Source organism: Ahaetulla prasina, chromosome 13, assembly GCF_028640845.1.
Source record: "Ahaetulla prasina isolate Xishuangbanna chromosome 13, ASM2864084v1, whole genome shotgun sequence".
Lineage (NCBI taxonomy): Eukaryota > Metazoa > Chordata > Lepidosauria > Squamata > Colubridae > Ahaetulla > Ahaetulla prasina.
The window spans coordinates 15,732,501-15,758,162 of NC_080551.1; the positions used below are offsets into that span (position 1 = coordinate 15,732,501).

Here is a 25,662-nt window from a genome sequence, read left to right on the forward strand (position 1 = left end):
TAGTGACCAAAACCTTGAAGCACACCCGGAAGGCCACAGGTAGCCAGTGCAGTCTGCACAGGATAGGTGTAACATGGGAGCCACGAGGGGCTCCCTCTATCACCCGCGCAGCTGCAAAGGCGAGAGAGTCAAGCTGTTCTACAAAGCATCAAAAGGCAGGACAAGAAACAACGGATGGAAACTCACCAAGACGAGAAGCAACCCAGAACTAAGGAGAAATTTCCAGACGGTGTGAACAAATCAACCAATGGAAGAGTTTGCCTTCAGAAGTTGTGGGTGCTCCATCACTAGAGGCTTTCAAAAAGAGACAACCATGGATCTAAAATAGTATAGGGTCTCCTGTTCTGTCTGGTTTGGTTCTGCAACCCTACAAGACAAACACAGACTTCAGAGGATAATTAGAACTGCAGAAAAAATAATTACCATATTTTTCGGAGTATAAGACGCATCTTCCCCCCCCCCCTAAAAGAGGGTGAAAATTTGGGTCTGAAACGGAGGTTTCAGAAGCTAAAAAACCTCTTAAAGGGAGATTTCAGAGGCTGATAAAAAAGCAAGGCACAGAGCTCACAACTAACAAACCTGTTGCTAAAGTTCATATATGCGAACAGTTGATTGGGGGTATTCCAGGATGCCGATCCACCTGCCAATGAGCTTTTTTCTTATTTTCCTCCCCAAAAACTAAGGTGCGTCTTATACTCCGATGCATCTTACAGTCCGAAAAATACAGTACTACCAACCTGCCTTTCATTGGGGACCTGTATGAGTCAAAAAGAGGGCTGTGAAAATATTTACAGACCCCTCACATCCTGGACATAAACTGTTTCAACTCCTACCCTCAAAACGACGCTATAGAGGACTGCACACCAGAACAACTAGACACAAGGACAGTTTTTTCCCGAAGGCCATCACTCTGCTAAACAAATAATTCCCTCAACACTGTCAAACTATTCACTAAGTCTGCACTACTATTCTTTCTCATCGTTCCTATCACCCATCTCCTTCCACTCATGACTGTATGACTGTAACTTTGTTGCTTGTATCCTTACGATTTATATTGATTGTTTCCTAGTATGATTTGATTGCTTATTTGTATCCTATAACTATCATTGTTGTACCTTATGATTCTTGACGAATGTATCTTCTCTTTTTATGTACACTGAGAGCATATGCACCAAAGACAAATTCCTTGTGTGTCCAATCACACTTGGCCAATAAAGAATTTTAATCTAATCTAATCTAATCTAATCTATCTAATCTGGGGGTTGGATTAGAAGACCTCCGAGGTTCCTTCCAACTCTATTATTCCATGTTCTATGAAAGTTATGTTCAAAAAGGATCAATTACAAAAAAAAAAAGCTTACATCCAGGGAAATGCAAACCCTTAACTGAGATTAGTACGGAGTGTGAATGCAACTACCAAGTCTTAATTCACCTGCTACAATATGATATGTGAATGCAGAAATATAGTTCCCAGAGGGATCTTATTAGGAAACGGAGCTCGGGCACAAAACCTTTGGAAACGGACTCTTAAAACACATCCGAATACATTTTCAAGGCTCGCTGACCCTGCATATTTTTCTCTCAGCACTGAGTTACAGGTGTGAGACAGCACAAAAATAGAATAGAATAGAATAGAATTTTTTATTGGCCAAGTGTGATTGGATACACAAGGAATTTGACTTGGTGCATATGCTCTCAGTGTACATAAAAGAAAAGATACGTTCATCAAGGTGCAACATTTACAACACAAATGATGGTCAATATATCAATATAAATCATAAGGATTGCCAGCAACAAAGTTACAGTCATACAGTCATAAGTGGAAAGAGATTGGTGATGGGAACGATGAGAAGATTAATAGTAGTGCAGGTTTAGTAAATAGTTTGACAGTGTTGAGGGAATTATTTGTTTAGCGGAGTGATGGCCTTCGGGAAAAAACTGTTCTTGTGTCTAGTTGTTCTGGTGTGCAGTGCTCTATAGCGTCGTTTTGAGGGTAGGAGTTGAAACAGTTTATGTCCAGGATGTGAGGGATCTGTAAATATTTTCACGGCCCTCTTCTTGATTCGTGCAGTATACAGGTCCTCAATGGAAGGCAGGTTGGTAGCAGTTATTTTTTCTGCAGTTCTAATTATCCTCTGAAGTCTGTGTCTTTCTTGTTGGGTTGCAGAACCGAAAACTGTGTAATGGTGCTTGCAGACCAAGAGCAGGCATTAAAAAAAGCCCACCAGCTTTTTCTTACCTCCTCATCCTTGGCAAGGAGGAGCATCATCCATTTCCTGCTCTAAGAAGGCAGATCAAGCTCTGAAACAAAAGAACTAATAAAAGGGTTTGTGATTGTGTAGGTTGTGCAAGATACAGTGACCCAGAATAACCCCACCCTCTGTGGCGAGCGCCTTACGTAGCTCTTTCATTCAAGGTTTTGATGATAAATGGGACGTTCAGTCTTGGAGAGGAGAAAAAGTAAAAATAAAATCCCCTCTCTCACCAGAGATTATTTTCAAAATCATCTACTAGACCCTTTTACATGGGGATAGGCAACCTGTGACCCTAATCTCCATTTCTGTAGCCCCCACAAACTCCTCCAACTGTGAGTGCCCACCCACAAAGGGGGTCAAATTATTCTTCAAAGCACCAGTTGTTGTTGTTGTTCATTGCGAAGTCATGTCCGACCCATCATGACCCCGTGGACAATGTACCTCCAGGCCTTCCTGTCTTCTACCGTCCTCTGGAGTCCATTTGAGCTCACGCCGACTGCTTCAGTGATTCCATCCAGCTAACTTGTTCTCTACCGTCCCCTTCTTCTTTTGCCCTCAATCTTTCCCAGCATTAGGCTCTTCTCCAGTGAGTCCTTCCTTCTGATTAGATGGCCAAAGTATTTGAGTTTCCTCTTCAGGATCTGGCCTTCTAAAGAACAGTCAGCGTTGATCTCCTCTAGGACTGACCGGTTGGATTGCCTTGCAGTCCAAGGGACTCGCAGGAGTCTTCTCCAGCACCAGAGTTCAAAGCACCAGAGGGCAAGACAAGAAATAGTGATTGGAAACTAATCAAAAAGAGAGGCAACCTGGAATTAAGGAGAAACTTCCTAACACTAAGAACAATTAACCAATGGAACAGCAGTTGCCTTCAGAAGTTGTGGGTGCTTCATCATTGGAGGTTTTTAAGAAGAGACTGGACAGTCACTTGTCTGAGATGGTATAGGATCTCCTCCTTGAGCAGGGGGCTGGACTAGAAGGCCTCCAAGGTTCCTTCCAACTCTGTTATTCTATTCTATTCTATTCTATTCTATTCTATTCTATTCTATTCTATTCCTATTCCTATTCCTATTCCTATTCCTATTCCTATTCCTATTCCTATTCCTATTCTATTCTATTCTATTCTATTCCTATTCCTATTCTATTCTGAAGGCAAGCCATTCCACTAATTAATTGTTCTATCAGGAAATTTCTGCTTATTTCTAGGTTCTCTCCTTGATTAGTTTCCATCTATTGCTTCTTGTTGAGGTTCTTTGGAGAATAGGTTGATCTCCTCTTCTCTCTGGCAGCCCTGCAAATATTGGAACAGCACCAGGTAAGCTTAATATAGTGTGTTTCCCCAAAAATAAGACAGGGTCCTATATTAATTCTTGCTCCAAAAGACGCATGCGCTGAGCAGTGGAGCTGAGCTGGGCGACGGCTCACGTGTCCGCAGAGAGGGCTCCACGTGCCACCTGTGGCCCGCGTGCCATAGGTTCGCCATCAAGGGTATAGGGTCTCCTGCTTGAGCAGGGGGGCTGGACTAGAAGACCTCCAAGGTCCCTTCCACCTCTATTCTGAATCTGGATTCTAGGTCCTCTGAAGGACAGCAGAGATCCTGAATTTCCCATCTTAATTCCCTCCTCTTTGGAAGCTGCTATTTGAGATTGAAATCCATTGAAAAAAAAGATCCTTTGTGAATTCTTCCTGACTGTTCAACGCACAGGAACTATATAGCTTCTCCATTCCCCCACAAGGATACATATCGTCATGGGCAAAAGCTCCCCGAAGTGACTGTCTGATTAAAGGAATAATAGAAGAGACTTTTAAAGGCTTCTGTGCCTCCTTCCTGGCTGACAGCTAAAAAGTGGCAACGTATCATTTGGCCTCCACAACACACAAAGCATCTTAATTAAAGGTTGTCTAAAAATACAGCCGGCTCCTTCTGCAACCATGGCTGCTGCCGGTGCTCCCCACTTGGTCGGAAGAGCTGAGTGCCAGGAGGAAGGAGGGGGAGGAGCCAGACCTAAATCCCAGAATATTCTTCAGACTGGCAGAGAGCAGGAGGCTGCTCAGCTACAGGGAGGAGGAGGGGGGAGGAAGAGGAGGAAGAGGAGGAGGGGAAGGGGAGAGAAAGGGGAGGAAGAGGAGGAGGAGGAAGGGAGAGGGAGGGGAGAGGGGAGGGGAGGGGAGGGGTGGAGTGGAGCGGAGGAGGAAGAAGAGGAGGGGAAGAGGAGAGGGAGGGGAGGAGAAATGGAGGAGTGGAAGGGAGGGGGAGGGGGAGAAGGAGGAGGGGAGGGGGAGGGGAGGAGGAGAGGGGAGGATACTGCAAAATCTCCATTCCCACCCCACTCCAGGGGAAAGATACTGCAAAATCCCCATTCCCACCCCACTCTGGGGCCAGCCAGAGGTCGTATTTGCCGGTTTTCTGAATTACTCAAAATTTCCACTGCCGGTTCTCCAGAACCTGTCAGAACCTGCAGGATTTCACCCCTGGTGTAGCTGCAAGATCAAGGTAATGAGTCGACCTAAGTTGTAGCACACTGGCTTAATTCCCACCACATGCTCTACCCTAAATCCAATTTAAAAACTCAATTGTTGGGATCACCGAACATTTTTCCCAAACATACTACAAGTCGTTAGAATCATCTGGTTCTCACAACACAATGTAATAAAGCAATGCCTGACTTTCTGACAACATGCTAAGCTATATAACACCTTAAGTCTGGCTTAATTTCATAGCTCCCACCCACCCACCTCAAACCCAGCCCAGAGGCCAAAAGATTTGGGCATCACTTCCGCTGGAGCCATGATCTTATGTCTACCTTTAGCTGTTCCCTAGTTTTTGAGTTCAAGTAACTAAGACACAACATTCCTAATTAGTTGCCAATTGTAAAGAGTGGCCTCACCTTGGTTTAAACATTGTGAGTGCAAATGGGATACAAACACTAGATGGCAGCAAAGAGACACAGAAAACTGGCTCTTTCTTGCCATCTAACGGTCATTTCACTGTTTTCCTGCCCATATCTGGCAGCCCTGTGATATCTGAACTCTGCCATTATGGCTTTTAATCATGATTTATGGCTCAGGGTGGTGCATAAACTCAGCTGTTTGTGGCTTGTTCAGCAAATCGTGGAAATGTGCACACCCACAATGACTGGATTGGAAAAACCAGCTGATAGTCACACACACCCCAAATGGCTTTTGGCTGGAATAGCTTTTATTTTCTCTCCACTTGCCATAATAATTCTCTTCCACATGCTTGTTAAGGGATTTCTTGATTGTCTGCAACTACTGACCAGGATGCCTGCAATTGAGAGGGAGGGAGGGAGGAAGAGAGGGAAAGAGAGAGAGAGAAATAAAGGAAGGAGGGAATGACATTTTATTTCAATTTAAGTAGCATACCTTGGAGCTTTCTCGAAAGCCCAGTGGCTTCCCTGAATGACAGATGCCGCATCTGGAAAGTAACCCTACTATAATTAGTAGCTCCTAGAATCCAACTTTGTGCAATTCAATCTACAATGGAAGAGAAGAGTAGCCTCTAAAGTCTGCCTTCAAAAGACTCAGAAACCAACCTACTGCATGAGTTTCTGGCTGGGTTGGGCACCCGATTCCCCTGTCTTCAGACCAGCAGAAAGCAAAAGTGTGAATGAGAAATTGATGTCCATTCTGATGTGTCTTACAACAGACACAACAACCTCCACCCACCGGGCTCAGCTTTTCAGCAAAGCATTAATTTAAAAATTGTGGGGGGGGGGAGGGAGGAGAGGCCAAGAAAGGAAGCCGATAAGAAGACTGGGCAGAGATAAAAGGAAGATCAAAGGCTCATGAAATTCAAGATAGTTCAGGGAGAATGTCTATCTATATAGGCTCAACTTTGCCAAACAACCTTTCTCACTTTGAAATAATAGAAAAAGACTTCCAACTCGGGTTTTAGATTTTTGCTCTCCAAGTTTGTTTCAATTTATAAGCTAAGGAGAATAGAATAGAATGGAATGGAATGGGATGGGATGGGATGGGATGGGATGGGATGGGATGGGATGGGATAGGATAGGATAGGATAGGATAGGATAGGATAGGATAGGATAGGATAGGATAGGATAGGATAGGATAGGATAGGATAGGATAGGATAGGATAGGATAGAACAGAACAGAACAGAACAGAACAGAATTTTTTATTGGCCAAGTGTGATTGGACACACAAGGAATTTGTCTTTGGTGCATAAGCTCTCAGTGTACATAAAAGAATAGAATAGAATTTTTATTGGCCAAGTGTGATTGGACACACAAGGAATTTGTCTTTGCTCTCAGTGTACATAAAAAGACAAGATACATTCATCAAGAATCGTAAGATACAACACTTAATGATAGCCATAGGATACAAATCAGCATCAAATCATACTAGGAAACAATCAATATAAATTGTAAGGACACAAGCAACAAAGCTACAGTCATAAATGTGAGGAGATGGGTGATAGGACAAGAAAATCCTGCTGATGATATTACCTAGACTGGTAATAAAACGTTCAGTAACCGAATCCAAACAAGCCTGGAGTGGGAACCACTGTCAAAATCTTTCTCACTCTTGGACCATATCCTGGAGTATATTGCATGTAGTTTAAAGCAGCGGCCCCTAACCTTTTTGGCTCTGTGGACCAGCGGTGGCGGGGTGAAAGGGCATGGTTTTGCGCATGCACACACCGCTTGCACAAATGCAGCTTCCAACTTACGTGGCCCAGTTTCCAACAGGCTCCGGCCGGCCACTGAACTGTGGACTGGTGTTTGGGGCTGTATTGGAGCAAATTGGACACATCTGGCAAACTGATCGGGTAAATGAAGTTCTTTTCAACATTCCCTCCATCCTCAAGAGAAGAATCAGGAATCTTTGAAGACAATTTGACAGGAAGAGGCAGAAAAGAGGAAAACCAGCTTGTGAACCAAAGGCAGGGGTTACTCAAAAATTAAGCAGATTAGAAATTGAAAGAGGACTCTATGTGTCTATCAACAGAAACTAGAAGCAAAAGAAAGAAATTAAAAGGTTAAGAGAACGATTAATTAAATAATGAAAAATTATTAACATGAAGAATTATTATTGTTATGTTACTATAATCATGGTTATTATTGCCATCAACAGACCCTTCGTGTTGATATTAAGACTGTTTTCTTCTAATGTAATTTTTTTTAAAAATGTATATTTGAAAGAGATGATATTTGTAAAATACACCACATTCTGTAGGGAATTGGAAAATTATATACAACAATGAAAAGGAAACAATGGAAGGAAAGAGAGGTGCAGAGAAAAAGGGAGAGAGGGAAGTAGAGTGGTGGGTGGAGGAGAAGAGAAGAGAAGAGGGGGAAAAGGTTGGGGAAGAGGAGAAGGAAGGAGACAGAAGAAGAGGGAAGGGGAAAGGGGAAAGGAGAGAGGGAAGTGGATGAAAGGAGAGGAATAGGAGAAAGGGAAGGAGAGGGAAGTGGAGAAGAAGAGAGAGGAGAAGGGAGAGGAGGAGAGAAAAAGGGAGGAGAGGGAAGGGAAGGAGAGAGCGGAGAGGAGAAGGAAAAAGGGAAGGAGAGAGAAGTGGAGGGGAGAAGGGAAGAGAGGGAAGGAGAAGGGAAGAGACGGAAAGAGATGGACCGTCGTTGTAAAATTGGGTGGAATATGGTGTATATGAGAAATGAAAACGGGCAGGTAATATATTTTTTTTCTTACTTGATGGTTATATAATTGATATTACAATGGAAGATAATATATGTTATAATATGATGGATATCATCATATATTTGTTTATATATTGCTGTATATTTGTTTATATACATATGATTATAATGACGACAATGTTGTTCGTATGTTAAAACCTTGGACACCTAGAGAGCACACTCCTCAAGATATAAAAGAAATGTATGATATAAAACAATAAAAACATATTACAACTAAGGCAGGGGTTAGGAAGGTCTAATCCGATAGTAGAGAGAAAGGTTTAGATTCCAATTTCCACAACAAGTTCAAACTACTTTCTTGAATGTAGTTTATCAAGCCACGTTTTGCTGGTTGGTTCACACAAGACACTAAGCCCCAAATCATGGTTTTTAAAGCACAGAAAGAAATCTAGGAAGATTAGAAAGAAGTAAGACTAGATTTCTACAACACAACCAAGACAAAAGCCAAACATCATGGCTTTAGACTGATGTGCCAGCCCTGCCTGCCCACAACAGCATCTGAGATAAAACATCTGGCTTTGGGACATCCCTGAGCAGCCATTAGAAGAAAACAAAGGAACATTAACAGCCGTTAAAGTACAATGTATAGAAGATGCTTGACAAGCAAATACTCCTAAAAAAAAACAAAACTGGTTATAAATGGGAATTTATCTACAATTCACAACAATTTATATTAAAGTCCAGGTTACATATCATTTCAGGCTTAACCACATTGCAACCTAGTGCATTGTGTAAAACAGATCGTTACCTATTTTTCTTAGAGAAGAAGCTTGTTTTTCGTTATTTTTCTTGTGTTGCAAATTCCTTAATTTAACTATCTGCCGCTCTAGAAAATAAAAACATAACCTGACTGAATCAACTCATTTTTCCATGCATTGCCAAAAAGAGATTGAATTCTCTTAGCTGCCCACACAATGAAATACTCTAATCAGGGTTGTAAAGCTCAGGTGCCCTACAAATTTCTCTGCAGGTTCTGTCTGACTCGGGAGGTGCGAGTGAGTCAACCTGACCCGTTCAAGCTATTAATATTAAATTAATATCCAAGCAGTAACAGGCAATAACACTTTTGTTTCCAACTCTATTATTTGCTGCCAAACTTTCAGAATTAGGAAGTTGAAGGAAAGGTGAAAGGAGTTAGAATAAAACAGCCTAAGAGATAGGATCTTAAAAACATGCTAAAACTAAAGTGGCTTGAAAAAAAAGACCCCCTTGTAACAGCTGCCACTGAAGCAAAGTTAATTAAAGTAAAATTAGCTCTCACATTTTGCTCTGAAATGAACCGAGCTTCTTACGCTCTTTGAAAGAAGACTGAACAAAGCCTTACTTGTTCACATCCGTTCTTTTATTTTGCCTATCTTGTAAAAATAGATCATATTATTCATCATCCGAAGGTGCTGCAGGATCCAACTCCCTTGATCATCCTTGTTACTTTTGGACTGCACATTAGACAAAACAGCCTATTGGGATCCTTAGAGTAAAACAGGAGTGTCAAACTGGATTTCATTGAAGGTCGCATAAGGGCTGAGTTCACGGGTGAAATCCAGCAGGTTCTGACAGGTTCTGCAGAACCGGTAGCGGAAATTTTGAGTACTTCAGAGAACCGGCAAATACCACCTCTGGCTGGCCCCAGAGTGGAGTGGGAATGGAGGCTTTGTAAATAAAAATTGTCATCAATTAATTGTTTGGCTTGTCTCTAGAGAATGGCCGTTGTGAAAACTGTTGAATGTGTGACTAAATGGGCTTTCCTTCCCAAAGAATCCTGTCTTGATTAGAAGATGCCAACTTTCTCGTGGTCCAACCCAGGGGTGAAATGCTCCTGGTTCGGACCGGATCGCCCGATCTGGTACCGATAGCGGTGGGTGATTCGGAGAACCAGTAGCAAAAATCCCTGCCCCCCCACATGCCCAGCTGAGCCAGGCGAACATCAGAGGTTGGTGTTTTTTTTTTTAAGTAAGGAAAAAGCCTCTGAAGACTCAGCTGGGATCATCAGAGCCTTTTAAAAGCAATTTTTTACAACCTCTTTGGCCGAAGAGGTTGTTAAAAAATGCTTTAAAAGGCTCTGACGATCCCAGCGGAGTTGTCTGATTGTCAGAGGTTTTTAAAAGCATTTTTTTTACAACCTCTTCGGCCGAAGAGGTTCTAGAAAAAATGCTTTTAAAAGTAAAAAAAAAAAAAGTTGGCCACGCACACCCAATCTCATTACCCCCCCACCCCAAGCCACGCCAACAGAACCTGTAGTAACAAATTTTACATTTCACCCCTGGGTCTGATTCTCCTGTGGATGCTGCAATGTGTGAAGTCTCCTTCACATGTTGCAGCCTCCGTTCCCATTTAACTCAAGATTAGGGGATTTGCTTATTCAATTGCCCTTCCCTACCTGCAGCACCAGAACTGGGGCTATAGATCTGGTCATTCTGCATTTCTTATAATCCTTTCTTTCTCGAGTTGTTTTTTTCTTTCTGCAAAATAAGAACGGAAGCAAGTCTCATTGGTATTACTGAAACAGGAATTGGTTAAGGATGGAATTGTCGAAAGATAGCGGTAAGAATTGTACTTGAGGAAGCTTGGCTGGAGAGCTCCAGAAACATTACAGTATTTGCATAAATTCATTTCTTGCATCATTAATGCATTCATGTTTATTTAAATAGCATCATTCATGTCTCTGACTCAAGAATTATGCACACACAAAAAAGAAGGTAATTATTTACATTTAATATCTTATGACTATTAGCAGCAGCCTGATAATAAGTGGTAAGTCCTGCCCACCTAACAGTTCCAAAGCATGCGAGTAGATAAATAGGTACCACTTTGGTGGGCAGGTAACGGTGTTCCGTGCTCCTCAGCATAAAGCCAGGCTGCACAAACGACCATGGAAAATGTCTTTGGACAATACCTGGCCTTACTCCCGAGTCGTCCTTTTTGCTTTAGCTGCTCTTGCCTTCTGGCAGCTCTTGCATGTGTGCACTAGGAACAGGCTCCTCCTGTTCCTCTGCCTCTCTCCTGTCCGCCACTGGAGGCTCTGGAGTCCGCACATTGCTCCCAGATGGCCCCGGCCTCATCTCTGCCTCCGATGCAAAGCCCTCGTCCGCACCATCCCCAGAGTCCAGGACTGGCCCTCCCCAGCCTCCTCACTGTCCAACTCCGCTGCTGTTGCTGTTGCAGACCACAACACCTAGCAGTTCAAAAGCATGCAAATGCGGATAGATAAATAGGTACCACTACGATGGGAAGGCAGCAGTATTCGATGTCCGTTGGCATATGGTAATGCCAGCCACATGATCACAGAAGGGTATTTGGATAACACTGGTTCCCACAGCTAAGAAACGGAGCTGAGCATCGCCCCCTAGAGTCGGATATGACCGTACAGGGGAAACCTTTAGCTTTATACATAGCATGGTCTCCCTGTCAGCCATTTTGTGGCAATGTTCATTGGTCTTCCCAATTGCAAACCAATTTGGTACCTCTGCAAACTTGTTTTGTTCCACCATAAAACGGCCAACTCTGGCAGATAATTTAAGAACGGCTAACCTTTTGTCTAGGACTCTTAAGCTTGCTCCAAACGAGAACTATTTATGGGATCCTCACCAAGAGAAAAAAGAAAACCATTTAAATGTTATGATCTGAATTTAGCCTACTTCCATACCACATAAAAGACCACGGAGAGCCTTAGACCACAGCTTGCCTCCTTTGTGGATTGTAGCCAGTTCTCCCATTACCTGCAAAGACCTATTTTTAAAATCAAGCTTTTAAAATCTCAGCTGTCAGGTGGTTAATTTTGGCCTTGCGGTTGTGAAACCAGCAGCGATAAGCCTTGTCTTGCTTCCGAGATGGGAGATATTATATTCCCCATCTGTCCAGCAGCAAGACCCTGGATAAATTGCTTGACGATCAAAATTAACTTCTAAGGCTAATGGTGACAATTTTCCCACCAAGCACCCTGCAGGTGTGAGAGGACCACAATTCTCCTCATCCCCAGTTGGTACACTCCCTTTCAGTAGAGTGTAGAAAGGACAGGGAATTTGGTACCAACCTAGTTGAACGAAGGCTGTTGTGGAAGACACGTTTGGTAAAGGTCAACTTACCAAACGTTCAACCAACGTTTCTCAAACATTCATTTCATCTCTCTTCAAGTGAAAAGAAAATCCCAACATAGGAAGCAACATAAAAATGCCAGTCTTCCCAAGAATCTTGGATGCTTTGAGGCCATGGTGGCACAAGTGGTTAGAGGACGGTACTGCAGTCTACTTCTGCTGATCACCGGCTGCCAGCAATTTGGCAGATCGAATCTCACCAGGCTCAAAGGTTGACTCAGCCTTCCATCCTTCCGAAGTGGGTAAAATGAGGACCCAGATTGTTGGGGGCAAGAGGCTGACTCTGTAAACCGCTTACAGAAGGCTGTAAAGCACTGTGAAGCAGTATATGTCTGTACTATTCCTTCCTTCCTTCCTTCCTTCCTTCCTTCCTTCCTTCCTTCCTTCCTTCCTTCCTTCATTCCCAGTGGTTACAATGCAGTATTTTAGTCTAACTCTGCTCACATTGGCAGAAGTTTGATTCCTGACTGGCTCAAGGCAGTGGAGAAATCCAAATTTTTTTACAACGGATTCTGGCTTGGTGGGCGTGGTGGGGGAAGGATACTGCAAAATCCCCATTCCCACCCCACTTCAGGGGAAGGGTATTACAAAATCCCCATTCCCACCCCACTCTGGGGCCAGCCAGAGGTGGTATTTGCCGGTTCTCCGCACTGCTCAAAATTTCCGCTACCAGTTCACCAGAACCTGCTGGATTTCACCCCTGGCTCAAGGTTGACTCCGCCTTCCATGCTTCTGAGTAGAATAAAATGAGGACCCAAATTGTTGGGGGCAATTATGCTCTGGAAACCACTTAGAGAGGGCTACAAACCACTACGAAGCAGTAAGTAAGTCTAAGTGCTATTAGCAATTTCCCCAACCATTCTACTTTTGAGTAGAGTGATCTGAAAAGGCCTCTGTGGATATTCGGTAACTCACCAGCAATAATCCTTCTTCATTTAGAGAGTTCCAGTTCATGGTAAGGAGTCTAGGAGCATTGACCAGTATCTAAAGAAATTTAGATCTCTTCAGATCTTCCTACCTAATCCAGGAAGATCAGAAGTTGGTTGGACCACGAGAAAGTTGGCATCTTCTAATCAAGACAGGATTCTTTGGGAAGGAAGGCCCATTTGGTCACACATTCAACAGATATCACAACATCCATTCTCTAGGGACAAGCCAAGCAATTCATCAATGACGTTTTTTTAATTGTCTTAGAAAGGGCCCTGTGAAATGGGATAGTTTTTTTTTAAAAAAAAAGCTACAGGTAGTCCTCAACTTATGACCACAACTGAGCCCCAAATTTACGGTGCTAAGAGAGACGTTTTAAAGTGAGTTTTGCTCCTGTTTTATGACTTTTCTTGCCACGTTTGTTAAGTGAATCGCTGCAGTTATTAAATTAGTAACACGGTTGTTAAGTGAATCTGGCTTCCCTATTGGCTTTGCTTTTCAGAAGTTTGCAAAAGGGGATCACGTGACCCCGGGAGCAGTGGTGGGATTCAGCCAGTTCTCACCGCTTCGGGAGAACCGGTTATTAACTTTCTGAGCAGTTTGCTGAACTGGTTGTTGGAGGAAATCATTAGGGCAGAGAACCGGTTGTTAAATTATTTGAATCCCACCACTGCCCGGGAGACAGCAACCATCATAAATATGAACCAGCTGCCAAGCATTCAAATTTTGATCACATGACCTGCAACGGATGCTGCAACGGTCATCTAAAAAAACCACAGCCATAAGTCATTTATTTAAACTGCTGTTGTAACTTTGAATGGTCACTAAACAAATTGTTGTAAGTTTGAGGACTACCTATGTTGAGAACAATGCTTGACACACAAACAAATAGTAGCACACTTAATCTTACTTCACCGAAAGGGAAATCTCTCCTTTAAGTCATTTTTTTAAAGTGCTGTTATAATTTTGAATGGTCACTAAACCAGGGGTCTCCAACCTTGGCAACTTTAAGACTTGTGGACTTCAACTCCCAGAACTCAGCAAAGCTGGCTGAGGGATTCTGGGAGTTAAAGTCTACAAGTCTTAAAATTGCCAAAGTTGGAGACCCCTGCACTAAACGAACAGTTGTAAGTTTGAGGACTACCTGTATTAAGATCAATGCTTGACATATAAACAAATAGTAGCACACCTAAACTTACTTCACCGAAAGAGAAATATCTCCTTTAAGATGGCAGCTATAGAACCCAGGCATACTTCGTGACCTGGTTAATAATCCTTAATGACCTGGCTAGGTGGCTCAGCGGCTAAGATGCTGAGCTTGTCGATCAGAAAGGTTGGCAGTTCGGTGGTTCGAATCCCTAGCATAGGTCTCTTGCATGAGCAAGGGGGCTGGCCTAGACGACCTCCAGGGTCCCTTCCAACCCTGTTACTGTTACTTACTTGCTTAATTTTAATGCAAAGAATGATATGATTTTTGCTACCATGGTACAGTGTTACACGTATGCAGATTTCAGCTGCAGAAGTTAAGCGGCAACAAACTCCTATCAATGGAAGCGTCTCCTTTCTCTTCTTGTACAAAGCCCTAATCTCGCATCACATGAACAAAAATAAACAGCTCAGCCTGTCATCTTACTGAATGCATCCTCTCAGCAAATTGCTGCTTGTCAAACAGAGTTTCACCCAGCAAATATATGTAAAAAATCAGAAAAGCAAGGAGCCAATTCCTTTCCTGTCAAAAAAGAACAAAGAGTAGAAGGCAATTTTCAGAAGTCCAGAGACGAAACACAGAGTCAAAGCAACTGATTATCATGCTACAGGACCAGCCCTTCCATAATTGGCCCCAACAGTTCAGCTTTCACTTTTCTGGTTTTGGGATGGGGAGGAGAGTTTTTTTTTTTTAAAGGGCTCCCAAAAAACGTGGGCAGGTTTTCAAACCTGCAGCTTCCGAGTTGGAGCTACCAAAGGCCCTGAGCTGAGTTTAAGCTGGTTTCTGAACCCAACCCGGTTTACCAGATTGCTGAGGTGTGAAAAGGGAAGCAATGTCATTATTGATGCCTTTAAAATGATAGAATAGAATAACAGAGTTGGAAGGGACCTTGGAGATCTTCTAGTCAAACCCCCTGCTTAGGCAGGAAACCCTACACCACTTCAGACAAATGGTTATCCAACATCTTAAAAACTTCTAGTGTTGGAGCATTCACAACCTCTGGAGGCAAGTTGTTCCACTGATTCATTGTTCTCACTGTCAGGAAATTTCTCCTTAGTTCTAAGTTGCTTCTTTCCTCGATTAATTTCCATCCATTGCTTCTTGTTCTACCTCAGGTGCTTTGGAGAATAGCTTGACTCCCTCTTCTTTAGCAGCCCCTGAGATACTGGAACACTGCTATCATGTCTCCCCTAGTCCTTTTTTTCCATTAAACTAGACATACCCAGTTCCTGCAACCGTTCTTCATATGTTTTAGCCTTCAGTCCCCTAATCATCTTGGTTGCTCTTCTCTGAACTCTTTCTAGAGTCTCAACATCTTTTTTACATCGCGGCGACCAAAACTGAATGCAGTATTCCAAGTGTGGCCTTACCAAGGCATTATAAAGTGGTATTAACACTTCATGTGATCTTGAGTCCATCCCTCTGTTTATGCAGCTCAGAACTGTGTTGTTCACACAAATTCACAAAATGTCTCAACACCAAACTAACTGCATTTAAAGTACCTGGCAGATTTTACATTTTGAAAGAAAGATCTATCTCTAGGTATATGGACGATAAGTCATACATGTCTTCTCCTTACACGGCTGCCTGTGTGACGCTCACACAGTTGTAGCAAAGTTCACAAAGCCAAGCCCACTTCACAGATCTTGATCAGTTAAAGGCAGGATTTAAAAGCTGCACACAGCCCAGAGTCCCCCGTACAGGAATGCAGCCTGGGAAAAGAAGTATACAAACATTACTGATTACACCACCCACATCATACCCAATATTTACAACACAAAAGGTAAAGAAATAGACTGGATACATTCAAAATGTAGGTTGTTCCTGTCAACTCTGTCTATCATCTATATCTATCTATCTATCATCTATAATATCTATCTATCTATCAAACTATCTATCTACCTATCTACCTATCTATCTATCTATCATCTATAATATCTATCTATCTATCTATCTATCTAAATATCTATCTATCTATCTATCTATCTATCTATCTATCTATCTATCTATCTACCTATCTATCTATCTATCTATCTATCTATCTATCTATCTATCTATCTATCTACCTATCTACCTATCTATCTATCTATCTATCTATCTATCTATCTATCTATCTATCTATCTATCTACAGTATCTATCATCTATCTACAGTCTCTATCTTATCTATTTATCTATCTTATCTCTATCTCTATAATCTATCTATCTACAGTATCTATCATCTATCTACAGTCTATCTTATCTATTTATCTATCCTATCTATCCTATCTATCTATCTATCTATCTATCTATCTATCTATCTATCTATCTATCTATCATCTATCTATCTACACACACTACAAAAGTCTGGCTTTGCCTTCGGTCTCAAAGCAATGACAGAGTTGCAAGGGACCTTGGAGGTCTTCTAGTCCAACCCCCCTAATATACAGTATATGCTGTGTAACAGGCCATTCCACACAACCAGAAGGAACTATTATCTTACAAAACTGCAGCATAAAAAAAAGGATACAATTTTGCAAGGCGATTTTGTTTTGAAAAGCATGGAACTAAATTATTACAATTGGCGGGATTTTACTATTTACTAAGTATCCAATCTATCCACAACACCTCTTTTCAAATAATAACCTGCTATTAAAGAAACATTGTATTTTCCCATTCCTTCTGTGGAAATTCAAAACTCAATAAAAGAACACACCAAAATCTACTCAAAACACAAGCTCTTTTCAGTAATATTTTATTTATATAGAAATACTTAAAAAAACATGAAGTAGCACCATTACTTAAGTTTTGCCTTTATTATGTAGAACTTTAAATGTCAGAAAAATAAAACTCTTGATACAATTTCAAATCTTGTCTCAGCAAATATAATATTAGTATTTGACCATGAGGTTAAAGGCCCTTTATAAAATAAAATATACTTTGTTTTTAAACTTTTCTCAGTAAAGTACATTTAACATCACCTACATATACAGAAACAAGTGGTAAACAAATGTATTAAAATAGAAATACTAAACTATAGTGGTGCAACAGAATTTTTGTAATTTCCATTGAATTCTATTTATACAAATGTTAGAAAGCATCAACAGTTTCTGTTGACATTTGCTTAAACGCTTTGATATTTTTTTTTTTAATAATATAGAATAAAATATGCTCCATATCACTGAATAGAAAATATGCTGGGTGAAGCAGATTTAAAAGATTTTTTTCTGAACCTATAAAAAATCTCCATCCCAACAGAATACTGTCCAAAGTATTACACATTTATGGTTTTGCAATTCCATTCACAATTGTGTGATAGCAAAATAATACAGTGTTTTTTTTGCCGTAAGGCCATACTAAAAATAAAAAAGATTTAACCCAGCTACAAAAAAGTTCACTGAACTTAAATTAAAATACTTGTAAACATCTTTGCAATATGAAATATAATTTTTCAAGTCAAAAAGAATAAAATACTTCAATCTGTATTAATGCAATTTATCTTTTAAAACCTTTAAACATTTTATATATATATATATATATAGATTTAATTATTTATATTTATATATATATATGTATAAGAGATATGTTACATTTTCCTTTTTTTTTCTTTGATAAAGCTGCAGTATCAGAAGTTTATTATTATTATTATTATTACTTTCACAGGAAAAAAATTGCCCTTTCAAGGAACATTCAAAGAAAATAATCCATCCATAGATTTATATATCTCAATAGCAATCTAGCAACTACCAACATGTTATGCTAACTGTTTCAAACACCATCATAATCCAAATGCATTTACTACTTTTAAGAGAGTAAGAGAAAGAGAGAGAGAGAAAGAGAAAAAATACATTTTGGAAGCTTGGCCATAAGTGTTAAAACTATTCTATTACTAGAATATCATTCTTCAATATAAATAGCATGCACCAGATGTTACAAATATCCCCCTCCAACCCATTCTAGGCTACAGTACCCTCAATGGCAAGAGACTGAATATATATATAAAATGAATTTCATATATATATATGAAATGAACTGTTGTAAGTCGAGGAATATATATATATATATATTCCTCGACTTACAACAGTTCATTTCATGAGTTATGATCATTTTTCACAGCATCCCTACAGTCATGTGATCAAACTCCAGATGCTTGGCAACCGGTTCCGACTTATGACCATTGCTGCATCCCCGGGGTCATGTGTTCCCCTTTTGCGACATTATGATGAGCAAAATCAAGGGGGGGGGGGAAATCAGATTCACTTAACAACTGGGTTATTAATCAGCTGCAGCGATTCACTTAACAACTGTGGCAGGAATGGTTGCCGAACGGGGCAAAACTCTCTCCAGAAATACTTCTGATTATAGCAACAGAAAATGTTGGGCTCAATTGCGGTCATAAGTCAAGGACCCCCTGTATATATACATCCAGGTATACATACATACATACATATGAGACATGATAATAGCCACCTTAAAATTGCCAGGTTCACCTTTCTTCCACTTTTTTTTGTTTTTTAAAGCCCCCATTCTTCGAGGACCCCTGGAGATCCTGCCCTTTCCGGCTCAAATACCGACCGATTCACAGGGGCTCCCGAGTTGGTTGTCGGTGGGACCCTTTAGGAAAAGATGCGGATGGCTTGAGTCACGGCGCTGTGGCAGACGGGGCACTGGGGCTCGTTCTTCTCGCAGATGCGGTTGGCACACTCCATGCAGAAGAGGTTGTGCCCGCAGGGCACAAGGGCCGCGATGACCTCGCTCTCGAAGCAAACCGAGCAGTCGCGGCTGCCTTTCCGACGCAGCCCGGACGAGGAGCAGGACGAGCTGGAGGAAGAACTGGAGGCGGAAGAAGAAGAGGAAGAGGAAGGCGAGCAGTCGGAGGGCAAGCCGGGCAAGTGGCAGCCCAGCCCGTTGGCGTAGAGCGGGTAAGAGCAAGAGGAGGAGGAAGAGGAGGAGGAGGAAGACGAGGAGCAGCAGGAAGCGGCAGCGGCTGCAGCCACGGCCGCAGCTAAGAAGCGGCCACCCGGATCGCTGCGCACCCGACGTGCCAAAGGGTGCTGCTCGGTGGCTGCTAGCGACCCGCCTCCCGCACCGGAGTGCAGGGGCGGGGAGAGGCGCGTCGGAGGCGGAGCCTGCGGAACTCCCCGCCTCTGCCCGCCACTCACAAACAAGGCCAGGTTGGCGGTGGGAGCCGTGGCTGAGCCGGGAAAGGCGGCGGGAGATGCCAGGCTGGTGCTGCGCTCGTACTGCGACCATATCAGCTGCGCGGGAGGAGCCGGCGCCAGGTCAAAGCCCGGCGGGGAATCGAAAGACGGCAGCTCAGCTGGGCAGCCATCGGGCGAAGCCAGGCCTTCCGCGGGGGTCCCGTAGACGCCGTAGCCGTTGCTTGTGGCGCCATTGGGCGGGAAGCCCAAAGCGGCTGGGCTAGGCGGGCTGTAATCGGCCAAGCGGCCGTTGCTACCGCCGCCGAAGTAGGAGTCGGTGGAAGCGCTGCCCAGCGAACTGGAGCTGTCGTTGCGGTAGCTGCAGAAAGGCTTGCGGGCCGGCGTCGGGGTGATGCTGCTGGAGGAGGAGGAGGAGGAGGAGGAAGAAGAAGCAGAGGAAGAAGAGGAGGAGGAAGGAGGGGGCGGGGGAGGAGGAGGAGGAGGAGGGGGCGGCGTGGGTTTGCTCCAGAGGCTGCCCGCGCCCCCTCCGCCCAGCTCGAAGCCCACGTCGGTGCCGTTGGCGTGGAAATCGTTCTCGTCTATGAGTTCGATCAAGCCGCCGGTCCTCATGGCGATGTGGGCTTCGATCTCCTCGCGGGCGCGGTCCACGTTCTCCGGCATGCCGGTGACTTCGAAAACCGGCTCCTTGTCCCGGCTGGGCGTGACGATGTAGGTGTGGGTTTGCTGCTGGATGCGCTTAATCGTGGCTCCTTTGGGTCCCACCACCAAGCCGACCACCCGGTAAGGCACCCGCACTTGGATGGTGGTCTGGCCAGGCAGGTTAGGCGGGCTGGGCACCGAGCCGTTCAAAACGGTGTTTTTGTTGCGGGAGGCGCGGATCATGGAGAAGTGTTCCGCCGCCGAGATGATCTCCCGCCGGGCCATGGCCACATCTTCCTTCCTGCCCGTGACCACGAAGAGCGGCTCCTCGCCCCGCACCGGCGTCTTGATGTAGGTGTTGGTTTTGGCCCGCAGCGCTTTGATTTTGCAACCTGAAGAGAGGAGAGGATGGCAGGGGAGGGGGGGGAGGAGGAGGTGGGGGGGAGGAGGGAGTTAGAAAAGGGGAGGGGAGACAAGAGCCGGTTACACCTCCATCTCTCGGGGGGCAACGCGCGGGAGAGGGACGGCGGTGCAACCTGTCACCCGGCCAAGCTATTGTCTCTCCGATTCCCCCCCCCCATACACCCACCCCGAGTGACAGAAGAGTACCCAACAACGAGGGGGGAAAAATCAGCCCCAGATACACACGCCCCTCTCTCCGCCTGGCCGCTAATTCCCATTGGTCACCTAAGGGCGCTTCGGCGGAAAAAAAAAAAAGAGAGAAATTACCAACAAGGCGAAAGCCCCCCGCTCCATCTCTTCCCCAGCAACGCCGAGCCAGCGGAGCCCGCAAAACCGGTCCGCGGACAGTCCCGAACGTAGCTAGCTGAGCACACGTAACACGACCCTAACCCCCCACAAACGAGCAAACAAAATGCGGGGAGACGCATCCGGTGGGCTGCCCCTCTTTTACAGGCGCAAGTAGAAGCGGCCCCAAACTCCTCCGCAGGGACCCCATGGGTATATTGCGGATGCCTTTTCCGAGCCCCGCGGTTTCATCCCGGTTGCTCCTCGAGGGGAACACCCCGGCGTGTCCAAGAGCGGAATAATAACAACAATAGCAGCCCACGAGCTGGGTGGAGCGTCCCGTTTCTCTCTTTCGCCCCCCACCCACCTTCCCGTGCAGTTGATTTTTTTAAGAGCCGAAGACGCACATCTGGCTGCCAATTGCCTCCGCCACATTTCTGCACTTTTCTTTGTCTTAAGCCGCGGGAAAGGGGGGCGTTGCGAATCGGCGCCCAGGTGGGTGCCCACCAAGCCAAGCCTTCCTTTCTTGCCACGGTGGGGGGGGGGGAGCTCCCTTCTCAAACGCACCCTCGGCCAAACCCAGCCACCTGGGAAGAGGCGGGTGGCGGTGGAAGACTTGCAGCTAAACTCTCCCCGTTTCCTTTCTTCCAGCCGCCCCACGGATGCGCGGACACCCCACCACCCACCCACCCACCCCAATAAAGAAAGAAAGAAATCAGCACAGCCCACCTTGCCTGCCCACGATCTCGGCGACGTGTTCCGAGCTGGGCACGGGGACGCATTCGGTCATGTTCACACTCTTTTTGCGCGGCTCGTAAAGGGAGCCCGCCTCGTCGCTGTCCAAGCCGAGGAGGGAGAGTTGATCCAAGGCGATCTGAAGAGCTCTTTGGTCATCCAGGGTCTCGCCTCCTCCTCCTCCTCCGCCGCCGCCGCCCCCATGCCGCTCCATGTCCGCAAACAACGAACTGGGCATAGTCCCGGTTGAATGTATGGGATCGCGCCCTCCTCTTCCTTTCCTTTCCGCTCTCGAACCGGCGGCGCGGGGACGCGGAGGAAAAGAAGAAATTCCCCCCCCACCAAAAAAAAAAAAATTCAGACACAAAGGAAGGAGAGAAGAAGGCAGATGGCCAGTTCAGCAGCGGCAAGCACGGAAAGAAATCGGCGGCGCGCGAGCGCTTGCCTTGGATAGCAAATCCTGGACGCTGGTTGAAGACTGCAAAGCCGCCTCCCCCGAAATCTCCGGTTGTTTTTTTTTTTTTTTCTCTCTCTGTCTTTTCTTTCCCCTCCCCGACTGTAGTTTCTTTGTGCCTTAAAAATTATCGCCTCCTTTTTCTTTTTCTTTTTTTCCCCAAATGCAATCCGCTTTATAAAACGCTTTCCAAGAAAAAAAAACACCACCACCACCACCCGTGCGATTTTCACCCCCCCCCTCCTGGCCAGCCGGGGGGGTGGGTGGGGGTGGCGTGCAGAGAATGGAGGGAAGCGCAGCGATGCTTTCTTCCTCCCCCCCTTGAGTTCTTTCGCTGGCCACAATGCCAGGCGATGGCACCGTTTCTTTAAGGGGCCCCTCCCAGCCTCCACTCAGCGATTTTCTTTCTTTCCCCCCCCCTCCTTCTCCTCCCCCTCCTCCTTTCTCTCTCCTCCTCCTCCTCCTTTCTTCTGTCTGAGCCTCTGCTGCAGCCAGACAACGCGGGGAAGGGAAAAAAGCGCGGGGGGGGGGGAAGGGAAAAATCAGAGCCACCGCAGCGTAAGCGTCCCACAGCCGATAAAGGGGGGGGGGTTGACGACAGGGGGGGCGGGGAAGGACTCAGTGCGCTCGCGCAAGCCATGACCGCTCCGCCGAGCCATTGGCGGAATCCAGAACTGAAGGGGCGGGCGGCCAAGCCGGCCGCCCCGCCCCGCCCCTGGGAGAAAAAGCTACTCTTCTTTGTTGTCTAAATTCGGATGAAAACGGGGCGTCGGAGAGCGGTCTCTGCTGCTTTTATGGCACTTCGGCATCAGCCGTACCGGTTGGCGCGGCGCAGGGAGGGGCACGGCCCTTCCCGCTTCCCCAAAGTGGGCGAACGGGGAAGGGCGAGTCCCGTTTCCTATCCTAAAACCCTCCCTTCTCAAAGCGCCCCACGGGTGTTTCTCCCCCAAATGGGGCGGCGGTGGGGGGGGGGGACGGCGTGCCAACACGCAGCAGCAAAGGAAGGCAAACCACGGACGTCTCTCCCAGCATCGATCGGCGGGTGGGACAAGCCGGGTTTGCGCTTTGAAAGTCAGGGGGTGTCAATTCGAGGGAGAGGAAGTGGGGGGGGGGGCGCGCGAGCCAGGTGTCAAAAGTATCGCGTGCGGGGAAAGGTGACAAGCGCTGCTGATCCACCCGATCCTTCGCAAGGCTCAAAAAGGGGAAGAGGAGCTCTCGGCGCTGGGGACCTTTCCAACCTCTCGATTACGCGCTTGAAGGATCGTTCCCCTAACCCCGGGGGCGCGGGGGATGCGGGTGGAGGGAGAAAATGGGTGGCATCATCGTGTGCCCTGCGCGTCTTCGTTTCTGCGCTGGGCTCCGGGGAGGGGGGCGGGGGGCAGAGAATTGGCCACGGGTTCCAGGTCAGAGGGGTGTGGTGTCCTTCTCAAGCAGACACGCCTTCTTCCTTTTTCATTCTTTCATCCGCTCTTTTGTAAAAACACACACACACACAAACAATACTTTAGGCTGCAGTGCCATGAAACACCAGGCTGGGCACACAAGCACACGCGTCTGTTGTCCGTCCTGTGCCATTTCTCACCTCCGTTGCACGAGTAAAAAGAAGGAGAGAGGCGCTCGGCCGCGCGCTAACAGGGGAAAAGCCACCTTCTTCGTTTGGCGAAGGGAGCCTACCTTCAAACCAACCCGCCCACCTACCCACAATTTACAGCGACTGCACAGGCGCACGCCATTCCTCCGCAAGCAGCAGCACCAGTGGGCGAAGATGCCAACAGAGAAGGACAAAGGGGGAAGAGGAAAGACCCATTTGCCATTGCAAGAAGAAGCCATAATTAGCCATAACTGGCAAAGGCTTCCTTATTGGTATGAAGCCGCCATCCCCGGATCTGAGTCCCAAAGGCGCTTGCCCCCCCCTCCCCTCCCCACGCCCGGCTTGCTGTCCTCCCGTCCCACACCCACCCCCGCCTTCCCACTGCCACTAACTTTGGACATGCGTGCTTTGCGCATCGCATCTCGTGCAGTTTGAAAGGGTTAAGCACGGGGCTGGAAGGATTGCGCGCTCCTTCCCATTCAAGTCGAAGGCTCCCTCCCCCCTCCACCCCCAGGGAGGCGTGGCATCTTCCTCCGGTCGAAGTGTGTGGGGGGGTGTCGCTCCGCCTCTGGGAGCCACGTGCACTTTGGGCTGGGGGGGCGGAGAGGAGGTGGAGGAGGAGCCTCCGGATCGAGGAAAAAAAGGGGACGGACCTTTGGAGGCGCTTTATAGTTCGACGAAGACAAAGAAATCAGTGGGTGAGGAGTGGTTATTGTTGTTATTATTCTTATTATTTTATTTTGGAATAAATAAAGAGGTTCCGTTTGCGGCACCTTGGCGGTTGCACGCCTTTCTTTCTGCGCTTTTCGTGGGCGCGGATTCCTTGCCGGGGTCCGCAAAACAAAAGCCACGCGCCCGATTGGGGAGAACAGAATGCCAAGCAAACTTAGGATCGTTGCGGAAAGAAAGAGGTAGCCGGAGGAAGAACGGAAGTGCTTCCTCGCAGAAGAGGACGGAGCCGCCAGAGTCAGACCTACCCAAAGAAAACAACTCAACGCCCGATTTGGCCCGGCCGGGGAGCAAAAGCATCAATCAGCAGAAGAGAATCTTTGTAGCTCAAGGGCAAAGGCGCTGTGGGGGTCCTTGGTGCTCTCTGAACTTGGGTTTTTTTGTTGTTGTTGCAGACATCTCATGACCCGACTAGGTAACAGCATCAGTGCCAATGTTAATGTGCAACTTGCTAAGAAGGCGCTTCCTCTCTGCTGCCTCTCACCAGCCAGCCGATCAGAGGGAACGGGAGGAGAATGGCGGTGACCAGGTTGTTGCACTGAGTGGATTGTCTTGATCGTCTCGCACTCTTTGGGCCTGTCCTTCGGCTTAACGCCAACTCACAGGGTTGTTGTGTGGGAAAATAGGAGGAGGAAGGTGTGTTGCATATCTTCACTGCCCTGTTTGTAAAAGTAACAAAGGCAGGGAATAGATAAAATACACATGGTGAAACGAAGTTAACAAATCTGCACTTCTCAGAACCATGGTTTTTCCAGTCAAACATTAAAAATAGAGTGGGTTTGCTGCAGAATGAAAAAGCACCGATCATCCATCTAATAATCATAAAGGTTTCCCGCGGTCCAGTCATGTCCAACTTTAGGGGCTGGTGCTCATCTCCATTTCCTAGGCGAGGGAGTCAGGATTGTCAGAAGAATTTCTATGGTCACGTGGCCGGCATGACCACGTGCCAAGGCACACAAAATCCGTTCCCTTCCCACCGAAGTGGTACTTATTTATCTACTCACATTTGCATGCTTTCGAACTGCTAGATGGGCAGGCAAGAAACAGGCGCTCACCCCATCGCGCAGCGTTCAGATCTCAAACCCCCAGCTGTCAATTTGCCAGCTGACAAAGCTCAGCATCCTTGACCACTGAGCCATCGTGCCAGAGGTGAGATTCCCTTCCCTTCCCTACCGGTTTGCAGATGTGAGTGCGCGCCTCTGCATGTGCAGTGCTCGCACATTATATCCGGGCGGGTGGGCGGAGCCTCCCACAGTCGCCACTACCGGTTTGCCCGATCAGGAGAGAACCGGCTGAATCCCACCGCTGCATCGTGCCTCCCCGATAATCATCATGACTCCAGTAATGATAACAATAACAATGATCACATCCTCATGAGGTCCTCTCCTGTTCAGACGTACATCTGAAGTCCTAAAAGAAAATTTCTGGCGCTCTGCTGCTTCCTACCACAGATAAAT

At 46.0% G+C, this 25,662-nt stretch overlaps 1 protein-coding gene across 2 annotated transcripts; it reads right to left on the minus strand.

Annotated features, from left to right (window-relative positions):
* Positions 1-10,196: 10,196 nt before the first annotated feature.
* Positions 10,197-22,297, minus strand: MEX3B (mex-3 RNA binding family member B). 2 transcript variants are annotated; one of them, XR_009152036.1, is made up of 3 exons: positions 21,426-22,297; positions 18,619-20,341; positions 10,197-15,883 (listed from the first exon to the last, which is right to left on the minus strand). XR_009152036.1 is itself a non-coding variant. In XM_058156554.1 (2 exons), the coding sequence occupies exons 1-2, from the start codon at positions 21,667-21,669 to the stop codon at positions 18,765-18,767; spliced, it is 1,821 nt and encodes a 606-aa protein (XP_058012537.1). In that variant the 5' UTR covers positions 21,670-22,297; the 3' UTR covers positions 18,223-18,764. The 2 variants fall into 2 exon arrangements, 1 of the variants encoding a protein (XP_058012537.1); XM_058156554.1 differs by lacking the exon at positions 10,197-15,883 and having other exon boundaries at positions 18,223-20,341.
* Between the last annotated feature and the right edge of the window lie 3,365 nt (positions 22,298-25,662).